General features: G+C 36.5%; 1 protein-coding gene across 4 annotated transcripts in view; it reads left to right on the forward strand.

Moving 5' to 3' along the window:
- The window catches only part of NEK11 (NIMA related kinase 11), an 81,924-nt gene that overhangs the window by 32,221 nt on the left and 22,477 nt on the right, over positions 1 to 27,226 (forward strand). For 3 of the 4 annotated variants that reach the window (XM_053993089.1, XM_053993099.1, XM_053993115.1), the window contains 7 exons: positions 1,737 to 1,886; positions 1,969 to 2,047; positions 2,550 to 2,635; positions 6,369 to 6,488; positions 8,097 to 8,190; positions 9,058 to 9,193; positions 24,229 to 24,353. In XM_053993089.1, the coding sequence (XP_053849064.1) occupies positions 1,737 to 1,886; positions 1,969 to 2,047; positions 2,550 to 2,635; positions 6,369 to 6,488; positions 8,097 to 8,190; positions 9,058 to 9,193; positions 24,229 to 24,353 (790 nt within the window). The remainder of the gene's footprint in view (positions 1 to 1,736; positions 1,887 to 1,968; positions 2,048 to 2,549; positions 2,636 to 6,368; positions 6,489 to 8,096; positions 8,191 to 9,057; positions 9,194 to 24,228; positions 24,354 to 27,226) is intronic. The other variant, XM_053993107.1, reaches the window with a different exon arrangement.

Raw genomic sequence — 27,226 nt, forward strand, 5'->3', positions numbered from 1 at the left:
TAATTGAGCATAAGTAGCTTCAACATGAACTTGTAATGCCACAATTTTGCTGAAATTATGTGCTCTTTGGGAACTTTGTCAAATCCATTCGTGATTATAGGGAGTTGCCAAAGCAAATGTGCTGGCTGGCTGGTTTAATGACCATTTTAGAATTTTATAACATTGGCACTTACACAGGCTAAGATTATAAAAGTAATTAAATTATATGTTTGGATCATGTGCGGATTACTTATGGGAATTGGGAAGCAATTTCCTCCTGGTCCTCACAAGGTGCTTAGAACAGAAATGTAGAAACACAACTGAAAGGCAGTTTTGAGCCAAAAGCTTGTCTGTTATTTCTTTGGGTGTTTGCAGCTCAGCAGCTCTCTTGGGAAGAAATAGCCTTGTTCAGGAACCCAGGGCAGCATTTCTCAGCTTAGGAGATATTTATTTAATTTCAAAGATTTCAATCCTGCAGAAAGAAACTTTATTCTTTTTCCTTCATTTTTCTTTACTTTTCCCCCTGTTTTTTTTCTTTCATGGGACAGATGGGATTTTCCCTGGATAGCCCGTTCACAGCCCTGGCTGCAGCAGAATGCCCTGGGCATTCTTTTCATCTTTCTCCACCTCAGGTGTAGTCAGAGTACTAAACTAAATGAATAAATCAGCTTCCCTGATGTGTCAAATCCTGTGTTCCTAATGGCTCATTAAACAATTTCTAGCTGTCAGAATCAAGCAGCTTCCAAAACATATTGATTCTGCAAAAAGAAGTAATAGTACTGTCTGTCAGATTGGGATTTTCCTTCCTTTTTTTTTTTTCTCTCTGGCTGATTTCCATTTTTATTTGATGCTTTCAGATGCTGCGTGCATAGGGTTTTTTGTTGTTCTTTTTGCTTAAGTATTTTCTCATGTGGTAATTATCTTGTTTCAGAGTCTGAACATACATTGTAAATACTGATTATCATCTGTGTCTTACTGTTTACTGATTTTGAAAGCTGTTTGACAGTTAAATCTTTAAAAAACCTAGGCAACCATTTATTTACCTCAGTAGTTGTTCTTTACTTGGTTCTTAGCAAAAATGCTCTGCTAATGGTTTTCACATACTTGCTTGAAAAGTAGCAGTGAGTGGAGTCCCCCCCCCCATTCTCTCTCTTCTTCCCTATTTGCAATGAATGTAGAGCCTAAGTTTCAGCTTTAAAATTATTTGCTCTTGTTCTTTTATTGCCAGATGGACCAAAACAGCTCCTCTTCTTTAACCAAAATGAATAATTCAAACTTTATTCATTATTTGCTTCCAAAGATTTTTATACTGCTTTCCTGACAGACATTCACCCATACATATTTCTTAACATTATGCTTTATTTTCTTACTTCTTCTGGAATCACAGATTAAATTATAAAATTTAAGAAGTCAAATGCAAAGATATTTAAGCTGGTTGCTTAGATGAGCCTCAGCGTGTATCTGGCTCTCACCAGAATTTTCTATCACCTTGATCAAGTCAATCATTGATCATGTCAGCACCCCTGACTGGAGAAAGAGCTGAGCATCCTCCAAGGCCTACAAAACTCAACTCCCTTATTTTTTTTTTAAAAAAAACATTCTTCAGACAGAATTCAGCTGAAGTGCAGACCTTTATGAACAGTCATTATATAAAATTATTATGAGAGTGTTTATTTTAAAATGTTCTACTTGGTGAGCTTTTGTGATGGCCATTTGGACTGGTGAATAATAGTGTTCCTACTCGTTTATTCTTCAAGGTCTCTGGGATGCATTTTGTACGAGATGTGCTGTATGAACCATGCATTTACTGGACAGAATTTTTTGTCTGTCGTGTTAAAAATTGTGGAAGGTGAAACACCTTCTCTTCCTGATAGATATCCAAGCAAACTGAATGCTGTACTATGCAGGTATGTTATTTTCTTGTTTAGCAGGTTTTTCAGTAAGTTTGGACAATTGCTTAATTACTACTTCTGTTTTTTAATGTTTTAGCATGTTATGTAAGAATCCTTCATTGAGACCAGCAGCAGCCGAGATCCTAAAATCCCCTTATATTGATGAACACCTAAAGGTATGGAAGAAAAAGCAGTAGCTGTACACTTGCCATTTGAGTATGTTTTTTGCAAAAGCAAAATGGAGGCAGGGAAAACATGGTGAGAAAAAATAATTTGATAGCTGTTGATGGGAGCATTAATCTGGGGGACTTTCAGAGCTGTAGTACAAATATGACTGGGGAATGAAGCCCTCATCACTTGATATGCTGAATGTATCCCATCTTAAATGTTATGAGCAATAAAAAACCCAGACATTTATGCATAAAAAATGTAGGTCACTTGGGCCTGGGTACATATATCTCTGAACTGTTCTGGTTAGTCATAGTTTTAATGAAAACCAATGCCCTTTGCTCTTTTTTGCCCAGGTTTCAGTGCCTGTATTATTTGGCTTTCTGAGAAGGTGGGGAAGGAAACTGCTTGGTCAGTTTTTATATTAGGATTGTATTGGGTGGTGGTGGTGAAGATTCTGGATAACTTTACATCAAGTCTTGATGCCCCTTCTATTTCATTTCCTTGCAGAAAATACAGTACAAGTTCACAAACATGACTGTGAAAGACAAGGCACTTAACTGTCAGAAAGAAACTGCTCCCATTTTTGGTGCTGTGTAAGTATTTTTAACAGCTTTATGGGCAGTAGTATATGAAATTAGAGTGTTGCCAAAAAATGTCATTAACACTTGTGTCAATCTCACAGTACTTTATGTTTAGACAAACCTATTCCCCAGAAGTACAAAAGAGCAAGTGCTCCCATGAGGGAGATGCATAAGTAAGTAAAAAAAGTAGTAGAAAAAAGTAAGTAAAAAAAGTAGTAAAAAAAGATTTGCAGATGAAATATTTTTATTATGTGACTGTGTAAATTGCACATGCATGTGCAGTATATGTTGATGTTAATTTAGTACCAATTGGTATGTAAATAATGACATTTTTTCTCAAATTTTGGAGGTTTAAGCTGTCATTTTCGTTAGGTCATTATCATTTATAGTGCTACTATTTCTGTACCTACTAAAAATTGAATGTAAAAGCTGTGTTTCCTAAATGACACCAGACTAAAAGCATACACACTTAAACTAATACTAAGCTAATGCCTCTGTAGGATACTGTTATCTTTATCTTGTAACTTCAGTGAGAAATCAAGAGTAGTGATGTTTTTTGGCTCTTACATCAGTAGTGTCTTACTACATGATCTCTCCCTTAGGCATTGAATATGTATTGAATTAATTAATTGCATTAAATTACAATGGTGTAATGTTTAAGGCAAATTCCAGCATGGACCTTTTCATTTTGCCTGTGTAAATTAGCTCTGCAGTTTCATGGGCAACTTGCCCGCCCCTTTGCTCCCCATCCCTGAGTTTTATGTACAGGTTTTGTTCTGTTGGGAGCTAGCAAGATCTAAACCAGAAGTCTGTGATCCTGTAAGGAAGCAATAAACATCCCCTTTAAATAATTGTCAAGATTTTAACAGCTCTCTGATATTTGTTTTGAATTATTAGGTAACAGCAATAAAGATTAAAACAATTGAGAACTGGCAGTGCCTTTGAGGCAAAGGGACTTTCACCTTTGTTTTTTTTTTTTTTTTTTTTTTTGACCTCTGCTCTTGTACAGGACCTACAGTTTTGCAGCTGTGATCCCTTTTCAGATGCTGCCAGTTCTGCAGCTTGCAAGCCTCCCTTCAGGAGAGGCGATCACCTTCAGCTTTTCCAAAGAAAGTGTAGTTTGCTATTAGTGGTAGGAAGAAAGCAGAGTACAGACAGTTGAATTCACTATAGCAAAACATTTTATACACCATTTCACACAGTTTAACTACTGTCAATGTGTCTGTAGGCTCTCATCTCTACAAATTGTGTTTCGAGTTTCTACTTGTCACTTCTTTTCTTAATGTCTGTTGTTGACAGATGAGTCTCTGTCTTTTTGTGAGGCCAAAGTTTTTCATTTTGGTATGAATAGGTACCTTTGGTATAAATAGTTCACTGAACTTTGCAAGCTTTCATGTAAAATGAAACAATAAATATATATATTCAAGTTAACTCAATTAACTGTGAGAGGATTCCTTCCTTTTCAAATTAAATATAGTTAACTACAGAGATGCTCCTTAGAGATATACTATGAATAGTTTTGGGGCACTGAAATGTTTCCCAGATATTATGCCAACTCTGTCTGAATTATAGTCAGTATTTAATGCTTATTGAAACAAAGATTATGAAAATCTTCAAGAAACTTTTAATTCTTGCCTTTATCTTGTGGGCACAAGACTTCAGATTATCTATATGCACCAAAACTATTGTATTTGCTTTGGGGAAGCAGTATTGTTGCAGAAATATAGCCAGACTTCGAATATCCTCATGCTTCTAGAGGAGACTGATAAAACCACTTTGTATTTTTTGTAAAATATATACTCTATTGTATATCTGATCCATTGTCATTAGCTTGAATTTTTTTGTCTCATCACCTTCCAAATGGACATCATTTTTTGACAGAGCTAGCATGTGGGAAGGACATTTATGTGTATCCCAGCATCTGTAAGTATACTTTTTCAAAATCAAGTTTGTAGTCTCTAAGAGGAAGAGCAAGTAGTTCTAACTACAAACATCATGCTCTTATACTATTGTTAGAAGGAAAAAGAAGATCTGCTTCTGTGCAGAGGTCCAGAGTTCCTATAAATCGTGGAGCAATGAATGTCAATTTATCTTGAGGTTTCAAAATTCAGGGCATCAATTAGAGAAAAAAATCCTAGGAGAAGTTTTACTGTAACTTATCCTCACTTGTGCTACAGTGTGATTATTTTTGTCCAAGTGTTTGGAATATGCAAGAAGTCCTAATTTTATAATGACTCTCATTGTACTTATGAGAACATGGACTGCCTGTATTGTCACTGGTAAGCAAAATGCCAAATAATTCCTGCATTCCCAGATCTAAAGAGGTAAGCAAAATGAACTACAAATACCTGAAAAATGACAGAGAGCAGAAAAGGGGAGGAGAAAAAAATAAACATGGTGAATTCCCCACATTTGCTGTCTTGCAGCACTACTCTAGTCCCAGCGAGTGTACAAACAGTTGCATGCTATGGTGTTCTCAACCATTACTACTTTATATTTATGTTTACTTTTTTCTCACCAGGAATTCTTTTTGCCATGCAAAGCAAAAAGGTTGAGTCTAGTTTCTTCTAGTGAAGGCCTCTGATGGCTTATTTTAATCTATTCCCATTCAAGTCATAAACTTTAAATATTTAAGTAAATATAAGGCTGTACAAGTTCAGTTTCAACTTGAATGAAAAATTGCTTTTTTCCCCATGAGATTATTTTAATTTAAATTAGAGTTTTTTGCAGGAGACAAGAAATATGTCTACATTATTCATATTTGAAGAGTTAGTTCCTTTCTTATGAATAATTGAACTCTTCTTGTCTTTGTCCTTAATCTTTCATATTTCACACTAATATTCATATCTTTGCACTATTTGAAAAACACAATGAATTCTCTCTGCTCATTTATTAAAATCCTGATTTCCAAATGATAGTCCAGAAAGAGTGTTACAATTTGTATGGTTACAAACCTGGCCTCTTAGATTATCAGAAGTGAATTTATCTCATAAGGACATAAACAGTAATTTGAAATGGATACTTGGTATGATAAATACATGGTACAATAGATATGGTATAAATATTGTGTAAGGGAAAGGAGACTGCCAAGGCATTTCAAACTAGGGTTTAATTTTTGTTTTAATTACTGTAGGATGTGAGATAAAAATCTGAGATTACTATCCTTTTTCTGATAAAGGACTTATTTTGCTCCCCTAGGTTGATAAATACAACTGAAATACGTAAGTCAATAATTCATGCTCAGCTTTCAGAGATGGTCTATGGAGACCATTTTACCTGTGAACTCTTATTATTGATTAGGACCAGAAATTCAAGAGGATAACATTATAATTATATCTGTCATTAAGGACACATAAATATTCTCATTTATTCCAGACAGCTTGTAACAATCAATGTAAAATGTAGAAGCTCTCATTTAATGACTGCCTTTGTACTTGGAATATGTCCAATAATGAAGCCGGGCAGGGTAAATATTTCACTGTGCTTCAATATTTATTCTTTTGAGGAGATGAAACTGCCTTTTTCCATCCTCACCTGAAATGAATCACCTTCTTCACAAATCCAAGTTTAAATATTTCAATTTAAAGAGGTATTTGCTTTCCAAACTAAAGTCTATTTAGTCTGCTATAGTTCCAGAGACTTTCTAATTATCCCATTTGAAATGTCACTGTGTTTCAATATCCAGTCAAAATACTGAATATTTGCATTTTTATGTGAAGATGGGTTTGCTTGCATTCAATTTCAGGCAGAAGAAAGTTCATTTGCAAACTCTGCAGGACCTTTCTGAAGTTCAGAAAATGACACCACGGGAACGAATGCGACTGAGGAAGTTAAATGCTGCAGATGAGAAAGCAAAGAAATTGAAGTAAGTTGTGCCCAAACCATGCATTTTTCCCCACCCAACAGTCTGATGGGAGAGTTAGAATTGTCAAGGTAGAAATAAAAATAGTATGGGTCTTCAGCTACTCAAATTCAATGAGGATTTTGGGTCACAATAAATCACACTGATTATTTATGTAGGGAAAAAATTATAACATTAGCCCAAAACTGGTGCTTTGAGTACCATGGTTCTGGTTAAATAAGTGGGAGAGATTTTCAAATGTGTTACAATAGGAGACTCTTTTTAATGACTGTTGATATTAAGAATTGCACGGTCTGAGGAGTCAGACATTTAGTTACAATTCAGTTTTTGTCAATTGTTTTGGCCTCAGAGATTTTCCAACAGCAGTTAATAGCTCAGAGAATGGATAGTCTTGTCAAAGGATCAAACAGGGATAATGGACATGTTGTAAAGTCTTTATGATTGATGGGTTTTTTCATTAAGTGAGGCATAATAAAATGTTTTGGAAGAGACTAAGTACAGTTTCTGATGGAATATGAGAAACAACTGAAAGGCTTTGTTTGGGGTTTTTTAATAAAAACCAGAATATACTGCTGTGATGACACATTTGAAGCAAAGAACTAAGACCTATGTCCTTTTGGAAAATATGTCCGAAGAGCACCTGTGTCTGACTGGCATACATAAATTGATTCTCATTTTAAAAAACCCCTTTCCTTGAACTGAAACCACTGTATAAAAAGTATTAAATTTAACATCTCTTCTGCATGGTGCTTTTGGTAACATGGTAAGCCAATTCTTGTACTAATATGAAAATTGTAAATAGGAAGTCTGTCTCTTTCACTTTTTAAAAATGAATGGAGATCAGGAAATAATACTAATTGCAAGATTGTTCTGGTTTGTTTTTCATTTTCATTGCTTTCTCACATTTTGATGTTTTCTGATGAGATTCTCACATTTTTTGTTTCCCCCAAAACCAAAATGAAATATATTTGTTTTGTAATATGAAGGCAATATTAATATTCAGACCTTGTTCTCAGTCATGAATCTTTAAAATGGATCAACATGGAGCTCTAGATCATTGTCAACTGACTCTGGCTGAAAATATTGGAAACAATGCAAAAATAATACCCTCTCAGACTGGAGATCTGCTTCCAGCAGTGCAAATCTAGAGATGGGTGGGAAGGTAATATATTAATGGAAGCTGGGAAGACTGCTTATTGTAGCACCTGTCTTAAGTGGTTCCACACAGAAACCCACAGTTACCAACTGTCCCCCAGAGGAAGAGTTCATAGCACACAGATGTTGCATGCCTGTCTACAGCTGAAAGGTCCCTGCACTACGTGGTGGAATAAAGCCCAATGTATTTAAAATAAAAAGAAGTAGAAAAGACTGGTACTAATAATTTACTATTTCTTGATTACGTTATGAAAGTTGTGAAAGTAAAATATAATAGGGTTTGGAAATAAGGTCTGAAATCTCTTTTTGCGTTCATTAAAATCTGAGTGGATGCCATGAATATTTGGCAACATGAAAATCTCAGTATGGAATTTGTTTTTCCACATCTGCTTTTAGAAGATCCCTTTATGCATGCCCTGATATCACATTCTAAATACAAGTGTTCTGTATTTACAGGCAGCTGGCAGAAGAAAAATACCAAGAAAATATCAAAAGAATGCAAGAATTCAGGTCCCATAATTTTCAGCAGCTGAATGTCAATGTCCTACGTGTAAGTCTGGGCTGTTGTTTTGGAGGTCTCATTTATGTGCACCCAGTGTATAGCACTTTTCTGTTTCCCACATAGTTTCTTTAGCACTAGAGTCACAGGCCTGTTCTGAGACTAATAACTGGGAAGTGCATCAAAATCTGAACTGCTTATCTGAACCTGTTGATCTGTGATGAGGCAAAGTACATTCAGTTATTCACATATGATTCAACAAGCTCTCCATTCTTTGCACAGTTTTAGTTTTTTTAAGTTAGCTTTTCTTAATTTGCCCTTAAAGCTAAATCTGCTCTCTGAAATGTTTTTACTGACTATATGACACCAGAGTTGAAAATACATTTATTTTCAAGATGTTTAGAATGGTAATCCTTTAAACATTTTAATTTGTTGTGGCTGAGGGTTCTTTTCATTTGGTTAAGCATATTAACGCTTCAATTGGCTTTCTAGTAAGAATGAAGCCTTGGAATAATTCCCAGAATATGTTGTCCTTTGCTTTTAAGCTATCTGCAACAAAAATGAGCCACTTCAATTCTAGCACCACATCCTATTGTAGAAAGAAAAGGGTCAGTTTGGAAATAGTTGGTGAATGCATCACAGGATTTTTTTTTGTGTGTGTGTGCTTTGTATTCTATCTTTTCTTTTCCATGTCCTCTGGTTTCCATTTTCCATTGTGTCTAGAGAAAAAAATATATTAAACCTGCTTCTTCTTATGGCTGAGTCACTACTGATCATTTACAAAAATGTTAGGATTTTATTTTAGTATTTGCCTAATACAACTCCCAGGAATTGTTGTAGATCAGGGCAACCATTGTGTTGTGATCCTGCTGAAAGCTCTGTTCCTGTTTCTCTATGCTGTTTCATCATTTGACTAAGGAATCTGATGAGCAGACTTCAAAACACCTCGTTCATTCTCAGCCAGCCACTATGGGCAGCTATGTGTCCACAGGACAGGATGAACCAAGAGGGAATGGGACAAGTGAACTCAGCATGTCTGAACTTACACACCATGGTAAGAATTCAAAATCTGATGCTAAAATGAAAATTCCTGTCAAGAAAGAAAGACTCTTCCCTTGTAGTTCATATGCAGTAGGGAAGCTGCAGTTTAAAAAGTGGTCAGATTTGTAAAGTTGTCAAAAAACAGTGAAGAGAGAAGGAAATTAATCTGGGTGAATATGTGTGCAGCAGATGCATAGCAAGGTTACGTGGCAGGAGGTCTGTGTTCCCAACGTTTGAGTGACCTGTGAGCAGAGATAGAGGTGAATGTACTTTCTCCAAAGGAGATGCTGAATTAGAAGGAAATAGCTTAAACTTTCCACGTATGAAATGATTGACATTAGAAAAGCATTTCCTGACTTATCTCTCCAGTGAAAAAGGGAGTACAAGAATTCAAACTGTTTGCACCTTTGGTACACTTTGATGCCCTTTTCTTTATCTTTAACAATGAGAGGAGCAGATGGAAACTCTTTAAACTCTGCTTATCTATATTGTCCACAAATACTTAGCTATTGTCTAAAGAAGTACTATGCAACATGTATTTTTCTGTTATAGACAAAAATTAGTCAAGGTTTTTGAAAAGGGTCAGATTGTGGAAATCTTGTGTTTAATGAGGAGAATATTTTTAAGATGACATTTATATGTTTTTGTCTACAATGTTCTGAAGTAGTGACTTATTCTCAAATATTTAAAAATCATGGTGTGAGCACTATTATGGTGAAAGATTTTTAATCAGATTAAAATCTTGCAAATATGCATCAATATACTTTAAAGAAGGAAGACTACTTTTCCCTAATAGCACTGCCTTTTAGTGTTGGTTTATGTGCATCTGTGAAAGCATAGGTCATTAAATTAATGGCATCAGAATCAGTTTGCTTGTGGTGGAGGTGTTTTGGGGGTTTTTAATAGCAAATGGCTATTTTTTTCTTTCAATGTACCCTCATTTGTGTCTATATGGTTGGCTTGCTGTTTCACAGCATGAGGAGAGATGACCTGTGTAGGAGAGAACCCAGCTTCTAGAAATACATCCTGGGGGGAGGGTGGGGCAACGTGCAAAGGGAGGACTGAGAGAAAGCAGTAAACGTGGGTGAGAGATGGGCTGGGAGAAGCATACAGACTCCTAAATAGAAACAGAACAACATGCTTGGAAGGAAAGAAACATATTTTTTTTGCCTCCGGAGGTCATAAAGTTGTTAAACTATAATGACAGGAGGAGATGCATTTGTATCTGTGATGCAAAAGCTGGGTCAGTCCATTGTACAAAACTGAATGTATGCTTAATTGCTTGTGCCAGAGTCTCTGATGGAGGAGTGGTGGGTTCATGACAAAAGGGAGTTATGGATAAGCAAGAGAAATTACATGGTTTCTTTTCTTTGCTTTGTGAATACCTTGTTATTCCTGAAGCTGATGTCAAAGCTTGTTCTTACTCTATTCAGTATTCATGCTCTTCTTTTCTTGAAGCATTTCAGTGCAATCATGCATATCCTACATGTCTAATTATTAAGTTATTAATTGCACCTTTGCATTTGAAAATGTAGAAACTGTTCCAGCTATTGATTTTCCAGCAGAATTTAGTTCTTGATCAATGGCTATACAAGAATAAAAGAGAAAAACTAGAAGCAAAGTTATAAAATGGTTTTAGCAAGTTGTCTTGCATGTTAATTAATCTTGCTGACCCTTATTACATTAGCAGAAGAAGTTAGCCTGTGAAAACCAGACTAACAGGCTCCCTAGTTACAACTAATCACTTAGAACTGTTTGGAAAGGAGAGAAAAGGCAGGTGCAAATTTTAAATTATCATGGCAGACCTAAAAAAGTCCTCTCAAGAAAACCTAGTGAGGAATGGGTAGGGATAGTACTGCAGACCCAGCAGGTGTGCAGGAAAGGTCAGAGTATCTGTGGCTCATAGCCTGCAGTCCTTCTAAAGTTTGCAACATGAGCTGGAGAGAAGAGCAGGGTTTGGAGTATTGAAAGACCAAGCATTTAAAGGATTAAGGAGTAGAGATCAAAACACCTTGCACTCCTCTTTCAGTGAAAATTATCTAAACCATTATGAATCATAATTGTATGTCATTGTGGAAGGTGTCAAATACAAAGCTTAAAGTTTAGCTTTAGTAAGCAGTTTTGAATACTGTGGCATCTTGAGTCAGATGTAGTAGTGGTAGTTACACTTAACTGAAAGTTGGGAAAAACAAAGCAGTTTAGTTAGATAAACAAAACCTACTATGGCAGTCTGGGGCTTTGGACTTCACAGTGGACAAAATTTAGCAATGGCAAAAGCTATAGACTTCCCTGCTATAGACTTCCCTGGGAAGTTTAAACTTCTTTCCGAATTTGTTTTAGGTAATCAGCAATGATATTCTGAACATTTTTTATTCTAACTCGTAGCCTTGTGCACTTGAGAAACATTTGAAAAAGTTCTTTGAAATCACCTATAGCTGACCAATTTGTTAGTCTTCAAGCACATTTGTTTTCTGGAATATGAAAGATGTGAGTGGACCCTGTGGTTTTGATGTGGAGATGAACTCATTGAACTACAGAAAAGCTTCCTCAAGACTTTTTACAGCTGGTACAAGTTCTTGAGAATCTTACAAGAAATAATCAGATTCTTATTCCTAAATAGAAATTTTTCAGGCAATGTAAATACTGTTTCTTTAGCATTTTTAAGATGCACTGCCTTATTGCCTAGCAGCTTAAGTACTTCTCTCCTCCTGTGTATAAACCTCTACAAACTTCTATATTGTTCATGTGCTTTATCACTGGTCACCTTTAGCATACCCGGACCTTCCATTCTAATTCTTCCCTTAAGATACTTCCTAGCTCTTACCTCAGAATTTATAATAGATTATTTTGGTTTTAATGTCCTAAGTCTTGACTCACAACTCTGTTCTTTGAGTTTCCTCATTTTCCATTATTCCACTTCTCAGGGTCATCTAGTGTTTGTTCTTATATTATCCTGGTTCTGAGACTTGGTCTCTCCAGCTGGCATGCATATTAGAACAAAGGATTCTTTTGGTTTGGCTATTACTTTCTCCACACTGCAGATTTTCAGAGAGGTGGGCAGGGTAACATTACTTGCAATAGTGAAGATTTTAAAATGGGCTTTAAATTTCTATTTCTCTGAAGTTGTTATAATAAGTTTCTGAACAGTTTTGCATTTTTAATCATACTATCTAAAGTAAACAAATATTCTCCTTATATGTAAAAAGACAGACAATGGAGTGGTTAAGAAAGAGCTAGAAAAAAATTACTTCTGTGATTACTGTTAGCCATATTAAGTAAGTAACTGAAGCGTGTTGATTGTATCATTGGAACAGCAAGTGTTCTTAATGTATTGTTTCAGCTAGTTAGACCACTAATGTGTTCCTTAGAATGCTAAACCTTTGTAAATAGGAGAAAGTTTAAAGTATTTTTGCTCATTTGCAAGTCTTTTATGTAGTAATTTTAATCTGCATTACGGTTTTACATCGGTTAATTGAAAACAAAAATTATATTTTGCTAATGAGCTATTTTTGGAAAGATATTTTATAGTTGTGTTTAATATTAGTTGAAAAATGTTGATATGTCTGCCTTGTGTCCAGGAGTTTATGGAATTGTCATCATACAAATAATTTAACTCTATGGCAGACAGTGCAGTTAAGAATATATTGTACTAGTAGGAACAGTTTTGGGTTACTATAGATATCTTTGTGTCTCTTCCATCTTCACTTTCTCCAAGTACAAGCAAGAGACAAAAGAACTGAAATAAAATTTGTATAGAGATAGTACACAGAAGCACTGAGCCACTGTCACTATCAAATTAAAATATTTATGTGTTCAACATATATATATGTATAGATCTGTACACTTCATTTGTTTTCAACGGGCAGCATAAAATGGAATAGCTAATGATTAATAACTGAATTCCCTTTATATTTTGATTTGGATGTTTTGTTTTCTGCTTAATTTCTCCAGTTCATTTTATTGATTAATTATCTCTGAATGTTGTAAAGCATATTTTGCAAGTCATGGCAATGACGCAGGAATGAGCAATGCAAAATGTGTCAGGATAAACTTGTACCTATATTTCCTGTTCTTGCTGAAGGTTAGTAACAAAGTAAATTATTCATCTTCTCTTGTTATCACCAAAAAGAAAAGCCACCTAGCAATAAATTGCTCAACATCATACACCCCCACACCCCCCCCCCCATTTCTTGACCAATTTTTTACAGAAGCTATCTCCATTTGGACTAGGACAGATAGGCCAATGTACATTTTCCTGGAGATTATTGCATTTTCAGTGCATGTACTTATCTTTCAATAGTGGGTTTGTGAAAATACTGGTGAGGCAAATTATATTGTAGTGCTGGCAACCAGAGGTCAGTTCATCTAATAGAAAAAGCCTAACAAAGCTGTGAAAAAGAACTCTGCATATTAAACTGTTCATTTCTATTAATGATAATGACTGCAGCTGGAATAAAATCATTTGTTTTATAAAACCTAAACAAAATATTATCAACAAGATAATAGGACCATCCATGACCTACAACCCAGCCTGATTGTTATGGATGAATATGGTCAGTGTCTTCCTCTGCCAGTTAGAACAGGGTAGTTGCAGCTGGGCAGGTTCATCACATGTTTAATGATGTGGCCTCCTTCTAAAAAGCTACTGGAACCATCACAAAAGTAATGCATTGCTTCCTAATATAGCATTATAATTCATCTTCTAATGTACTTGATTGAGCTTGAATCACTTTTCTGATTCAAAAAGAATAACCAGAGAAGCAGATACCCCCTTTTCCAGAGAACTGGAACGTTTTAGGATGCAGAAAGTCATCTATACCCTAGATTTTCCACTGATAGACCACCTCAGCTTTTTTATGTGTGCTGCTACACACTGGGCTAGGTAATGGCAGATCTCTCACTGATTACATTAATTATTTGAGTGCAGGTAGTTTCACCTTGGTTGCAATGTCTTCTAATGAAGCCAGATTTTATAGCATAGTTCCTCTCAATTCTTTGTACAACTTGATTCCTTTTGACTTGCCTGTTTCAGATATATTGAATAAATTAGGAAACACTACTTATGGGGACTTACTGTAAAGAATCCAGAGAAACCATGCATTGTATCCACCTATGTGGGAAAATAGTGTGGAATACCAGAAATTTCTAACTTTACTAGATAGAAAATCCTCTAGGTAGAGGAACTCAGTCTTTGCAGCTGAAAATAGCATGAAGAGCAAGGCATAATCCTGTTATACAAAAGTAATAGCTAAAGGCTCAGGGTTTTTGACTCAATTTCTACAGTAGAACTTGCCTTGAAATTGGCTACAAAATCATAAGCTGTATCTAAAAGTGCTTCTGGATAATTCCATGCAATTCCAGATGCAACCACTCTACTATGTCCTTACCATCGTTGTTGATCCTTCTGGTTTGGATCAGTGTTTACAGTTGAAAGATAAACTGGATACAAAGCTACTAATGGCCCAGACCTTTTACAGGAACCATAAGGAGAGTTAAACTCAACAAGCCACACTATAACAGGCATGAAAACTTAAAACTATGCACTGACATTTGTGGCCAAAACTACCACTGTATATTCATATCAATCTCACAGCTGATGAGACATGGTAAACAAGGGTGGAGAGGCTTTATTTTTTTAAAAAGGTATTCAAGAAATTATATATGTATCTATATTTTTAAGGGCTTGTCCTCATTGTGTCACTTCATTGCCTGGAATGAAAGAAAGCCAAAGCAAAACAATACTGGACATAAGGGGCACTAATAAAATATTATATCCTGCATTTTTGGATTGCCAGCTGGGGCTTCCGTTGTGTTCACATCCATTTTTGTGAGACTTCCAGCTCTTCATAAACAGCTACTGCAGTTAAAAAACATGTTTTTGTGTGGGAAGGGGTCAAGTTAAAAGAGGAGAAGAGCTTCAGTTAAATACTTGTGGTATTTGAATTCTTTGTACAGAAAAATAAAGTAACAAATTTAAGCCCTATGAATAAAGGGACATATTATATGATCTCTCTGATCTGTATTATATTGCTTTTTATTTCTGTATACTGCAAAGATTATAAGCTATTATAATTATAAAGCTAGTCCTTAGCTTAATATCTTGCGATACATTACACCTGGAAAACCCCTGATTTCATTACAGTTTCAGAATAGCTAAGTATGTTACAGTAATTGTGTACATTATTCCTATGTCTCCATGGCTAATTTTAAGTTATGGACATATTGCTTTGACATTCAAGTGGGCAAAGATCACTTGGGCCTCGAATAGGAAATGTTAACACATTATAAAATAGTGTGCTTTTTTTCTAGCCTGATATTTTTACAAGCTGTGTTGAAGGATTTTCAAGGTAGATTTGTAAATCTTGGAAGGTTAAAAACCTGTAATATTTCTGAGCAGATCTTCCAGCATCTATGCACACACTCCTTTGTTTTGGTGCCTGTAAAATGGTACTTATTGATACTCATGGGTAACTAATACTCTTAAAGATGACCATACAAGTGATCACACTGCTCAAAGGCTTTAAGGAAAATCAAGTCTTGTCTTGTTTTTCAGTCTGGCAAGTCAAAATAAAGCAGAATAGTACTTACAGTAAGTGGCATTAAGCACCTTTCTGCATTATTTTTGTTACATTAGCCTTTGTAACCAGGAAATCTTGTCTCAGTTAAGAGGACAGCATTGCTGTGAGTTCTGCTGTGGTTAACCATTGGTCTCCTCTTTCCTGTGGTTACCCTACCTCCAGGATCATACGGCGTGTTCCCTGACTTGCTGCAATGATACCGTGGGATGTTTGTGGAGAGAAACTTGCTGGTTTAGTACTGGCATTTGCAGTTACCAGTCCTACACTTGTCCTTGGAACATGGGGTGACAAACTCCTGAGACTCTTGCAGGATCTGAGGATGTAGTGTGCTCCTCTGACCTCCTCATCTGTCTCTTGTTTTCATTGCTCAGTTTCATACTGAGCCCAACTGGTCCCAGATTCAATTAAAGCAATACTAAATCTGATTTACTACAGCAAAATCAAGATTTAATGAAGTTTGCATGTTTTACCCAGAAAGTGAAAAATTAATCAATGCTTTTTTTCCCTTTTTTAACACTGACTAAAGCATTGTTCTTGTTTAAGGAGTTCTTCCCTTGAAGTATTGCCTTTGGAGAGCAGGAGTTGAACTCTAGTCATAAGCTCCTCAGGAAACCTTTTCTGAATCTATCTACTCTTCAACATGCCTAGCTACTAAAATATTTTCATAGCTTCACAAAAATTCATAGGTTACTTCTTACAAGAAGTCTTGCACTTGCAGATTCACAGAGGGAAGCTTGCAAAAATGAAGTCTTTACACAGCAGTTATGTAAAAAAACTCAAACACTTTCAGTGTGAGGAGAGCAAATTATGTTGCTGTATAGCTCCTACTTTTTTCCTAATCTATTTTTTAGACTGGTTTATTTTGGCATTGATAAAGAGAGTCTATTTCAAAATTCACCTTGGTCAATGACTAAAGTTAAAATTATTCTGGCCTAGTCTTTTTAAAAATGGCTCAGGAATTCCCTTCACTCCTTCCAAAGCATTATGTTAAAAAAAAACATTTATGAAACAGTCTGTGAATTTAGGAAGCAATTAGAAGCACATGCACTGAGATTGTATATGTCCAAAAAAACCTGCATACTGGCTTCATAGCAGATCCTTTCAGATAATTTCAGTGTTTTAAGTCTTCCTTAGAAAGATGCTAGTTTCTATTCCGAGTTGTCCTACATGCAGAGCAACATAGCTTTACACTGCACATTAGACATGAGGTTAAACTGATGTAAATAAAGATGCATCAAGCTTTTGCTGCAAACAAAGCATCAGTGAACAGGATGGTGTTGAAAAACATTTTATAAGGACTCCCAGTCCAGCCCCAGTTGCAGTTTTATGGCTTACTTATCAAACTAGAGGGCATTTCTGGGGAGCTGAGACAAATGATACAGTGATGCAAGAAGCTGGAGGCAATTCCAAGTGAGGAAGAATTTGCTCTGAAAGAAGTTGTAAATGCTGAATTAGTTTGTATATTCTACCAGTTTAGCTTTCACTGCATGTGGCTGTCAGGCAGCTGGGTGGAGGGAATGAGAAGGTGACAGCAGTGAAGATCTTGGTTGAATTCTCTGCTGTATTTTCTGCTTCACAGAGCAAAGTGTGCCCCTGTGATCTTGTAAATATGTGCTTTCACAAGTGAATTTCATCTAGGTGTATAAGGGTTCATCACCTTTTTGCTTTGCTGCAATAATTTGCTTGTTTTTCTTACTTGTTCAACATATAACTTATATTATTGTTTATATCTAAATAAAATGCATTTTGTATCTTTGCTGCATCCAGACTCTTGTGTGCACAACTACTTACACCAAGTTGGGATATAAGCCATTCCCATTTGTTTTCTTCTCTTTCTGTAACTTCTGGTTGTGAAAATGCCCCCAATTTAAGTCTTAAAAATTGCATTCTTGAACCAAATCTCAGGGAGAAAGAAGTGAGTCTCTTAAGGGGCAGATTTTGTGTTAACATGTGGACTTTTTCCTTCCCAACACTGTTGTCAGATTGAAAGGGAAAGTGCCAGGAGGTTGGTATCTGCCAGACTCAGGAGGAAATCTGAGTTTTTGTTGGAAAGTACACTTTAACCAATAAAAAAAGTTTAAAATAACTCAGGGAGTAAGATAGTTTTAAGTTGATGTAATTCGGTCACTTTTCCTTCAACTTACATCTCTCTTGGTATGTTCCTGCTTGAAGCAGTGCAAGTCATAGGGCAACTTTTACACTAATAAGGACTCTTATGCATAAATGAAATGGCTTCCAAAACTCACTATGCTCCCTGTTACTGACTAAATCACCGTTGTTCTTTCTCCTTATTCACCCATCATTACTAAAAAGATTTCTGAATATTTGGAAGATTTTTAGATTTGCTGAACCTTAAACCATGTCTGAAAGGCAGCATGGCTTCATCTTCATTGTCACTGCCTACCAGAGCTCTCATTTCTGTATATGTGACAACTAGGAAATCAGGAGAAAAAACAAATTATTCAGAAAACTAGGGATAAATGTGATTAAAGTCTTCCTTCTTGCAGTTCATTTTTGTTAACCACTCTTTTTCAGAACTTCTTTTTTCCTCTCATGCTTTGTCTCTGTACTTACTGATAAAATATCAGGTGGTGGAATGCTTAGGGAAAAAAACCTGTATCCTTCAAATAAAATATTTCTCTTGGAAATTTAATTTTGGTTAAAAAAAGGTAATTTTTCCTTAGATAAATGCTTTGAAACTTGCTACTTTCTTTCTAACATCAAGTAGTAGATGATTCCCATAAGGCCACTCTGATTTACACCCTCTGTATCTCTTTTCCCAGCCATTTCAGAATAGGTAGTTCTTCACTCAGTGACACCCATAAAATAATTGAATAAAATAATTGAAGTTTTTTACTTTTTTTAAAATGCAAAGAGGAGAATTATAAAATATTATTGTTTAAATTTTTGTTATATTTCTAGTTCTCATTTAGAAGAACTCATTTTACTTTATGTCTAAGCTGCACATGGCCATGCCAGAAGATGATTCAATTAACAACTTCATAGTCCCTTTGTGCTTCTCCAGAAGGATTGTACAGAACTTTCATGGGCATAAAAATCCTGTACGTCCTCTAGTTCATTTTTTAAATGTATGCTCTGAGAGTCTGTTTCAGCATAGTTTAGAAGAGATGGACAAAAGTTTCCACTGTCTTTCTGAACAACGAATCTTCAGAGTTTGAAAATGCATATATCATCTATACCTGACCAAAGGATGGTGATTCTCTTTGACTGAAACTTTTAAAGTTGAAGGGTTTTGTCTTGCACAGGGAAAAAAAAACCACCTCAAACCCCCAAACCAATCTGAGTGAGCTTAGATTATAATAAAGAGGTTATTTTGTTTTTTCTAATCATATGGGTATTGTCCTGAGTTGCAGAGGGTCACAGAGCCCTTGATCTCCTTTGAATTTCTCACTCAGGATGATGTAGCTCAGGAAAACATATCTCTGTGTTTCAAACATCTCTCCTATTGACCGTGTTTCAGCTCTTTATGTTTTCTTCCTTGTTTCAGCTCTTTATGTTTTCTTCCTTGAAGGTAGAAATCCCTTTTTGTTTTCTTCCTCTGTGGTAAGTGATGCACAGCTCTGAAGAGAGCTGCCCAGCCCTGTGCACCAGCTCCTCTTGCCAGCTCTTAAGTTTCTGCTTAGCTTGTTTAGGGTGTGTGTTAAATATGTGTGCACACACAAATAGATCTGGGGTGATTCTGAACTGTTTGTGAGGAATCAAATATCCACAGCATTATAAAATAATTTAGGTTGGAAGGAACCCCTGGCAGCCTAGTCCAACCCCCTGCTCAAAGCCGTTCTTTTCAGATCAGGCTATTTAGGGGTGTCTGATCAAGTTTAGAACCAAGGGTTGATTGAGCTCTTGCAGCTTCTTTAAGCCCTGTTCCAGTATTTGATCATACTCCTTTTCTTTTTTTTTTTTTTTTTTTTTTTTCATAATGTCAAACTGTAATTTCCAAACTGGATGTTCCAGATGTTTGTTGTCTCTTGTCCTATCACCATTCACCTCTCTGAAGAGACAGGCTCCATCTTCCTTTTAACCTCTGAGCAGCAAGGTTTCCCCTTTGCCTTCCCTTCTCAGGGCTGAAGGGACTCTGCATCTCACAGCCCCTTCTTGCACTCAGGTGCTCCAGCACCGTGCCCAGCCTGGGTGCCACTGTGGCATCTGCTCCAGTAGGATAACACTGCTCATATGGGATCAAACTGGTGTTTGCTGATGCTTTTCCACAGAAAGGAAAGGATCAAGGGCACCTTTGTGGTACTGATGGGGTCTTGCTAGGACCTTTGTCCTGGTCCTGTGTCTCAATTTTCTGAGTTCTTTGTGTCAGTCTGTGGTAGCAGGGATGTGGTAATGCCACTTTCTGGTGTCCTGGTTCATGTCACCATCTTAGGAGTCCATTATGTCCCATGACAGTGTGTGCCAGAACAGCTGAGTGATTTGCTCCTCACTTTCCGCTGTGTGATGCTGTGCAGAGCGAGGCGTGTAACAACATGAAACTGTAGCAACTTTTTTCCTTAAGGTAGGAATGTGGCAGCTGAGAAAATCTGCCTTTTTCCAGAGATGCAATGAACCCTTTGGATCAAAAAAGTACAATAATCCTAAAGAGTCAAGTGTGACTATGAATACAAATGGTGAAAATTTATATATGTTGCACCATTCTGTTTTCTTTTTTCTTTTACTGTTTTTTTTTTTCCTTTTAATAAAAGTGGCCTTACTTATTGTCTTCTGCATGCTCTGGAATATGGGAATACTACATCGATGCAACAATGACAAGTATGAGTTTGAGGTAGAAGAAAATTAAACATATTTATGAAAGTATTTTCGTCTCTGGAGAAAATTGTTGTTGCCGAGTTACTCTGCTACCTGAAACAAGCTCTTGGTGGATTTAAGCAAAATATTACAAGTATCACATTCCTCTGTTTTCTGTTTAGCTTGTCTTCTTGGGGAATAACCATGCTTTTATGATTCTTTTTTAGATAATGGATTTTTACCCTTCATTCCACTATTACCATCATGTTACTGTATAGAAATAGATCTAAAGAGGAATGGTTTTATTCAAGGCTTGTTTTCTTTTGAATATCTAATAGCAAGCATCAAATGTCTCAATGCTATGCCTAAACCATCTAGCAATACCAAAGCAACAGCCGAGTTTGTTTTGAATTCAGTGCTTTGTAAGCAAATAAAAGCTGTTGTGACTGGCCTTGGTGCAATACACACAGCTGGATAAAGCACAAGGTGCTTTCAGAGACCAGCTGAGCCATGTGGGGGTGTGAGGGGGCAGAAGCAGCTGTACAGACCCTTCCTTGTGCTCCCTATAGAGAATGTAAGAATGCTGTATCAGACATGCTCAGCTGGATGCCACTCCAGCTGTCAAAACAGAGGCAGGGTCCTCTGGGTTCTGCAGCAGCAGTTTTGTTTTCTCTTTCAGTACAATAGTCTTGGCATTGCCCTCACTAGCACCACTCCTTTACCCAGGTACCTCCCAGGCACAAATAGGCTTAATATCTATTTTGCTTATCAGAACAAAGGACAGGGTCAAGGTCCTGTCACTGGAGTCCATGATAGGCTTTGCAGTGGTCAAACAGAGGTCAAACAGCCTAGAGACCAACATTTTTTATTAAAAATACTTCTCTGAAAGCACAAACCAAAGAATTTTCTTCTGTGCTATATTACTAAGTGTGCAACTTCACTAGTAACATTCAGGAATGGGAGCAGTAAGCAGCCTTTTGTCACCTGGTTTGGGGAAATTGGAGGTGTATATGAAATCCCATGGAATTATGGGAAAACTCAGGAAGCAAATATTCTAGAGGATGGACTGCAGACATGGAAATGGAAACTTATGGGGCCTGAACTCCCCTGACAGTGCCTGCCCTGAGCTGAAAATACCAACTCACTCAAGCTATCTGCACTTGGACTTTACTAGGCCAGCAGAGGCACAGTGTGCCATGCTGATTTATGGTATCTGCTCTGCCAAATCCACCTTATCTGTTCTTTAAATTTGTCTGATCCTGGGTCTCAGCTCAATAAGCTGTTCTGTACTCAGATAAATCTGCAGAGAACCAGAGATATCTTGTGCATCTGTAATACATGGTGGACTGGGAGCTGGCTTTACTTTGGTAAGATTCAAATAATTGTTATATGGAAACAGTTTAAATAAATGTGTAAATGCTTTGAAGGCTCCATCTTTAAAGATGCCAGTCATAAAACCAAAAAGTTTTAAGAACTTTTGTTAGGTAAATGCCAAATTCCCCGGCAGTGGACATGCTGTCTTCTTTCAGAAATGCCACTTGGAATTGGTTTCTGTATTGGGGCCCGTAAACTTGTATACCCTGGGACATCTCCAGCATCTGAACTAGCATTTCAAATTGTGTTACTAAGCTTTGGATTAACTGGCTGTCTATGAACAACTGTCAAACCAATTTCACAAATGGTGAAGTGAGTAATTCCAACAAGGATGCAAAAGCTGGCATGGAAGTGGAATACAGCCACTGCCAGCCTCTCTGCATAGTTCAGGGGCATCACCAGTTTTCTACGGTCATGGGCTGCTCACAAATTATAGAGTTTACAGTAGTCAGAGCAGACATTTTAGAGGTACAGTTATGAGTAAAAAGACAGATTTTGATACTTTGGTTGGTTGGAAAGGGGAGGCTTGCATTTTTTAGTACAGCAATAAACAAATGCAGAAGGTGGGAGGAGAAGATGACTCAGAAAACACCAGCATAATCTGGTGTTTGCATTACAACATAATAAATGGGCTGTTTTATATGTATTTGAATGCACATTGACAGAATGCAGATGAAGCTAATAAAATTATCCTAATCACTGGGATGACAGCCTCTCTGCAAGAAAGAAAAATTTATCACCTCACATGGAAAAGGAGATGTATCTTAATTTTATGGTGCTCTTTCCACGTAGAAAGGATGATATTTAAGATTCCCTTTTTGATGATGTGCTGGATTTTCTGTCAAATAGCACTTTGTAGAACTCTAGCAATTAAACAAATGCTTTCTTTGTGAGAAAGTGTTTTTAGGTTGGGGGTGTTCTTCTGGAAACTCAGGTATTGATTAGATGGCTTGTTTGCTGGCTTGTTTGTTTTTTCAAACTAAGGTGAAAAATAGAAGCAGGAAGGATTAGGATTAGAAATTGTGACAGTGGAGCATGGGCCTTTTATGCAGCTGCCATTAATATCTTAAAGCAGAAACCTCAGTGAAAATGTGTCAGCATTTTGGAGCTAAATCAGGTTTATAAAGAAAGGAAGTATTTTTGAAATTACTTTGGAGACAATAGATAGTAGACCTTACATCTCAACAGGAGAGCTTAACCATCTAATGCTGCAGATAGCTATACTATTTTTTCTGAGTTCTGTTTCTTTCACTTTAAAGATTAGAATTATTGCTCCTGCCCAAACCCAAATGTCTTTTATATGGATTTTAATTGTGTTCTCCTGTTTGAATCCTTTTGGATTTTTATCCATGTGAAACAATTAAAAAATCAATTAATAATTTTTATGTCATATTGTTTGAACTTTATTTATTTCAATGCAGTAAAATTTAAGATAGTTCTTATTTCTCTAAAGGGGCAGACTTAATTGAGGAGAGTAGTTGAAATTAGCATTAGCTAAAATTATGACAATGACAGTGATGATTTATGACAGCTGAACATTAAATATTTTTTGTCTTCAACTAATATTTCTTGTAATAATATCCCCCCGAAGGAGATGCAATCAGACTTCAAGCTGTTTCACTAATTCTTTTGTACAGAGTCTGGGATGCTAAAGGATTTCACCCAGAGTGGCTGGAGTGTCTTTCAAGCTGTGATGAATGTGTTGAGTTTTAATACCAATTATTGTACTTCATAGGCCCATCAGCTGTATTAATATTGCATTCACTGCTATTACTAAAACTTGTGATAGTAATAAATTGAGAGAGAATGACACCAAAGTATGCATAGCTTGATTTTATACTAGTTTCTATTATTTTATTATAGTTTTACTTCAAGAAAGTTTGGAAAAATATATAGATTTAATTTATCGTATCTTTTAAACATGTACCTGATATATATTATTTTCCACAAGTTATGTGTGTTAGACAAAACAAAACTGAGTTATAATTTCAGCTCACAAAAGCTGGATTCAATTCAATACTGGCCCTGCTTTGACTTAATGATGCCATAAGGTCACTTCCAACATGATTTATTGTGTAGTTTAGAGATTTCAGTGCAATATCAATATAGATCCCTTAGGTTCATTAATTCACACATGATAAGGATTTGCACTTTGCCAGAGACAGCTTTAACACTGCTTTTCATATCACTAAAGACAAACATTTTAATCTGAGAACCTATCCTTTGCTTTCAATTACAGAATGCATTGCTATTGACATAACTCTGGTGCTATAAAGTTAATTTATTTTTTTTCAGATAATTCTTTTTTTCTCTATATATGCTATAAACTCATAATTGCCTTTAGAGATCCCCGAAGACCCAGAAATTGCAGAAGAATATTATAAAGATGAGTTTGAATCCTGTTCAGAAGACAGTGAAGAAGAGGAAGATGCAGAATTGTCATGGACAGTCTCTAAGACAAATCACCAGGTATATGTGACCTTTGAGAGCCCTGTATACACTTGATGCTCATTTTCCATGAGAAAACGAAGTTCCTTCCCAGAATTTGTCCTGCTGACATTGCTGATTTCTTTTTTTAGGAGTGTATGTATATATCAATAACGTGAATTAATTATATGTGTATTATAAGATATTGATGAGAAATATTTTTGCATTCCTTCAAGACTAAAGATAACACTCCCATGAATGCCTTAAGGTAGATCACTTGGTCAGGATGGTCAGAACCTTGGTCAGAAGAGATCGCAATGGTCAGAAACCATTCTTGTGACTCTAAAACACTCAGAGTGGGATCCTCTCAAATGCCAGCTATGATTTAAATTAAATTAAAGCTGAAGGTATACTTCAAGCATAAGATAAGAGTTCCAGCTCTAATTCCCAAAGATATTCACCTCTAGTTCCTGCCTATATTAGACATATTTTCTAGGATAATGTGATGAACAATGAGCCTAAACAGCTGCAAAACAGCTGCAGATCAGCAAATCTGTAGACTTTCCCACCTCACAGAAAGTGTCAGTGAAGAGAAAACTTATTGTTGAAAGGCTTAAAGTAGCTTTATCAGTTAAGGCTGCCGCAAGAAAGTCAGGGATTGCAGTGTGAAGGTTGAGGATTATTGGAAAAGGCACCTAATATAGGTCTGGTCAGAATGAGCTGAGATGAATCTTGTCTCCAGTGATCAAGTCTCAGTCAAGTCAATAAACTTAAGTGCCTGAGGCAGTTCTGAAAATGGATCTTCCTAAGGCATTCAGGAACTATTAATTTCTCCTATGGGCCCCCAGTTTCAAGCATGGCCTGCAGTGCCTCTGAATGGTACTACCTGGCTCTGCCTAGGAACAGTTACTTCATTCTGTGATCGTGTGCAAAGTTTGCAGCACAGGGTGTGATGTCTTCTGCATTTCAGGGAACTGGCCAAGAAGACTAATATTCTTCACTAAATTATAAGTAAGTTGTGGTTTTTGAAAAATTTGAACTAATAGCTTCTTTGAGATGTATTTTTTAAGGCAAAAATAAAGTGTGAGAAATCAGAACTCTACTTCTACCACAGTATCAGGGGATCATGAAATTATCCCACAAGTAAAACTTGAAATTTACTCAGAAACAGCTCCATGCAATCTAGACATGTCCTCCTAACTTTCAAATTAAACACACAGGATGCCTTAAAATTCAGGAGCAGTTTGTGCAGTAGTGGTCTAAAGAAATTGTTATTCAATTGTAAAACAGTGGATTATCTTAGACAATGTTTTTTTCAGTTTGCTGCATTTATGCTTACCCACAATGCATAGACATGCAAAGAAACCTTTGCCCAGAAAGTCTACCACAAGGTACTCTTAAAAATGAAATTACTGCTCATTTTCATCAGACTCTGAGATAATTTTTCTTTTTTAGAATGCCTTTTGAAATTTTCATTCAACTTTCATTGATGGTATCATTAAGTGTCAATCAGTAGTGGTTTTGAACAGGCAGACTGCTGCTTAGAATTAATGAAGGGCAGAAGACAAAAATAGATTTCTCAGTAATGCAGACTAAATTAGATGTTGGCATTCAGATGTGAGCTGTAACAGTCCCTCATGTTGGACTGCCTAAAAATTCCATGATAAGAACCAGCATGGTGGGCTGGAAGAGCCATCCCACTGGCACCTCATCGTGTCTTAATATCTTAAGATATTCAATAAGTGTGTTTCTGGGTATTGACACAATTACCTTTTCTATGTCTTGGGAAGTAGAAAGTGAAAATGGGCAATTTTTGCTTTCTCAAGTGGAAAATTCTGCAGTAAATCCAGGGTGAAAGCAGACTGAACATATCTGTGCAAGTCTGAACATCTTTGTCTGAACTCAACAAACAGAAAGGCAGTACTGTGAGGGGAAGTAAGCAAGCATTATTAGGGAGTAAACACCTAATGCAGGTTGGATGGAATATGCAGAGAGGTCCCTCTTTGGTGATTATAAAGGGATTTACAGTTATTAACATGCACGCAACATCTTCCTTTTGCATATCAATGGTTATGTGAGATGAATCCCACTCAAAGGTAGGTGGGATCGTGCTCAGTGTTAATAATAAGCTTCAAATCCTACCAGAATAGCAAAGGTTTGCTTCTGCAGTCATTTACTTAATACCAAACCTCCTACTTCTATTTCTATGATGGGATTCATACTCTTAAACCTGTTCTTCAAAGATACCTTAAACCAAGCTTTTGGAGGTGTGTGGTAAAAAGAAATCATTCCAGTGCAACACAGTAAGGGCTACTAAGGTAATTTCTGCAAATCTCTTAAATTTCCAATCCCAAGATTGCTTTACTAGTTACTTCTATGCAGAGAGTGCAGAAATACTGCACCTGGTGGTGCTCTCTGGTGACCCCATTATTTCAAACAAGGATTAAAAAAATTTCCAATGTTCATGCAGTAGCATGGGGTCAGAAAAGTCATCTTTATGAACAACATATTAAGGTGCAAGATGTAGAAAGGGATATGAGCTATTTATTCAAGCTATATTAGACTCCCACAGATGTCAAGATAGACTGAGAAGTAGCAGCCTCACATGGGATGTAAGACCACTTAGGAAGGTAGAGTTAGGCACTGAAACATTTTAATTTTAAAGGTTTAGGGTAGGAGCTGAGACAGCTTTTGCTTTTTCTCATGTTGATACCTTTCAGTACAGCATATCTGATTTCAAGTACATTTTCCAGCACTGGAGTTTAGTGTCCTTTGTCCCTTTCTTTTGGAGCAGAAATGTACAATGACAGGTTTCAAGCAGCAATTTGCCAATTACTTTTCCAGACCTCTACCTCTTCAAGCCAGTGGCTCTTTTCCACATGTTTTTTTTCTAAGAGAACCAGTTTCTAATTAGG

Source organism: Vidua macroura, chromosome 1 (genome assembly GCF_024509145.1).
Source record: "Vidua macroura isolate BioBank_ID:100142 chromosome 1, ASM2450914v1, whole genome shotgun sequence".
Lineage (NCBI taxonomy): Eukaryota > Metazoa > Chordata > Aves > Passeriformes > Viduidae > Vidua > Vidua macroura.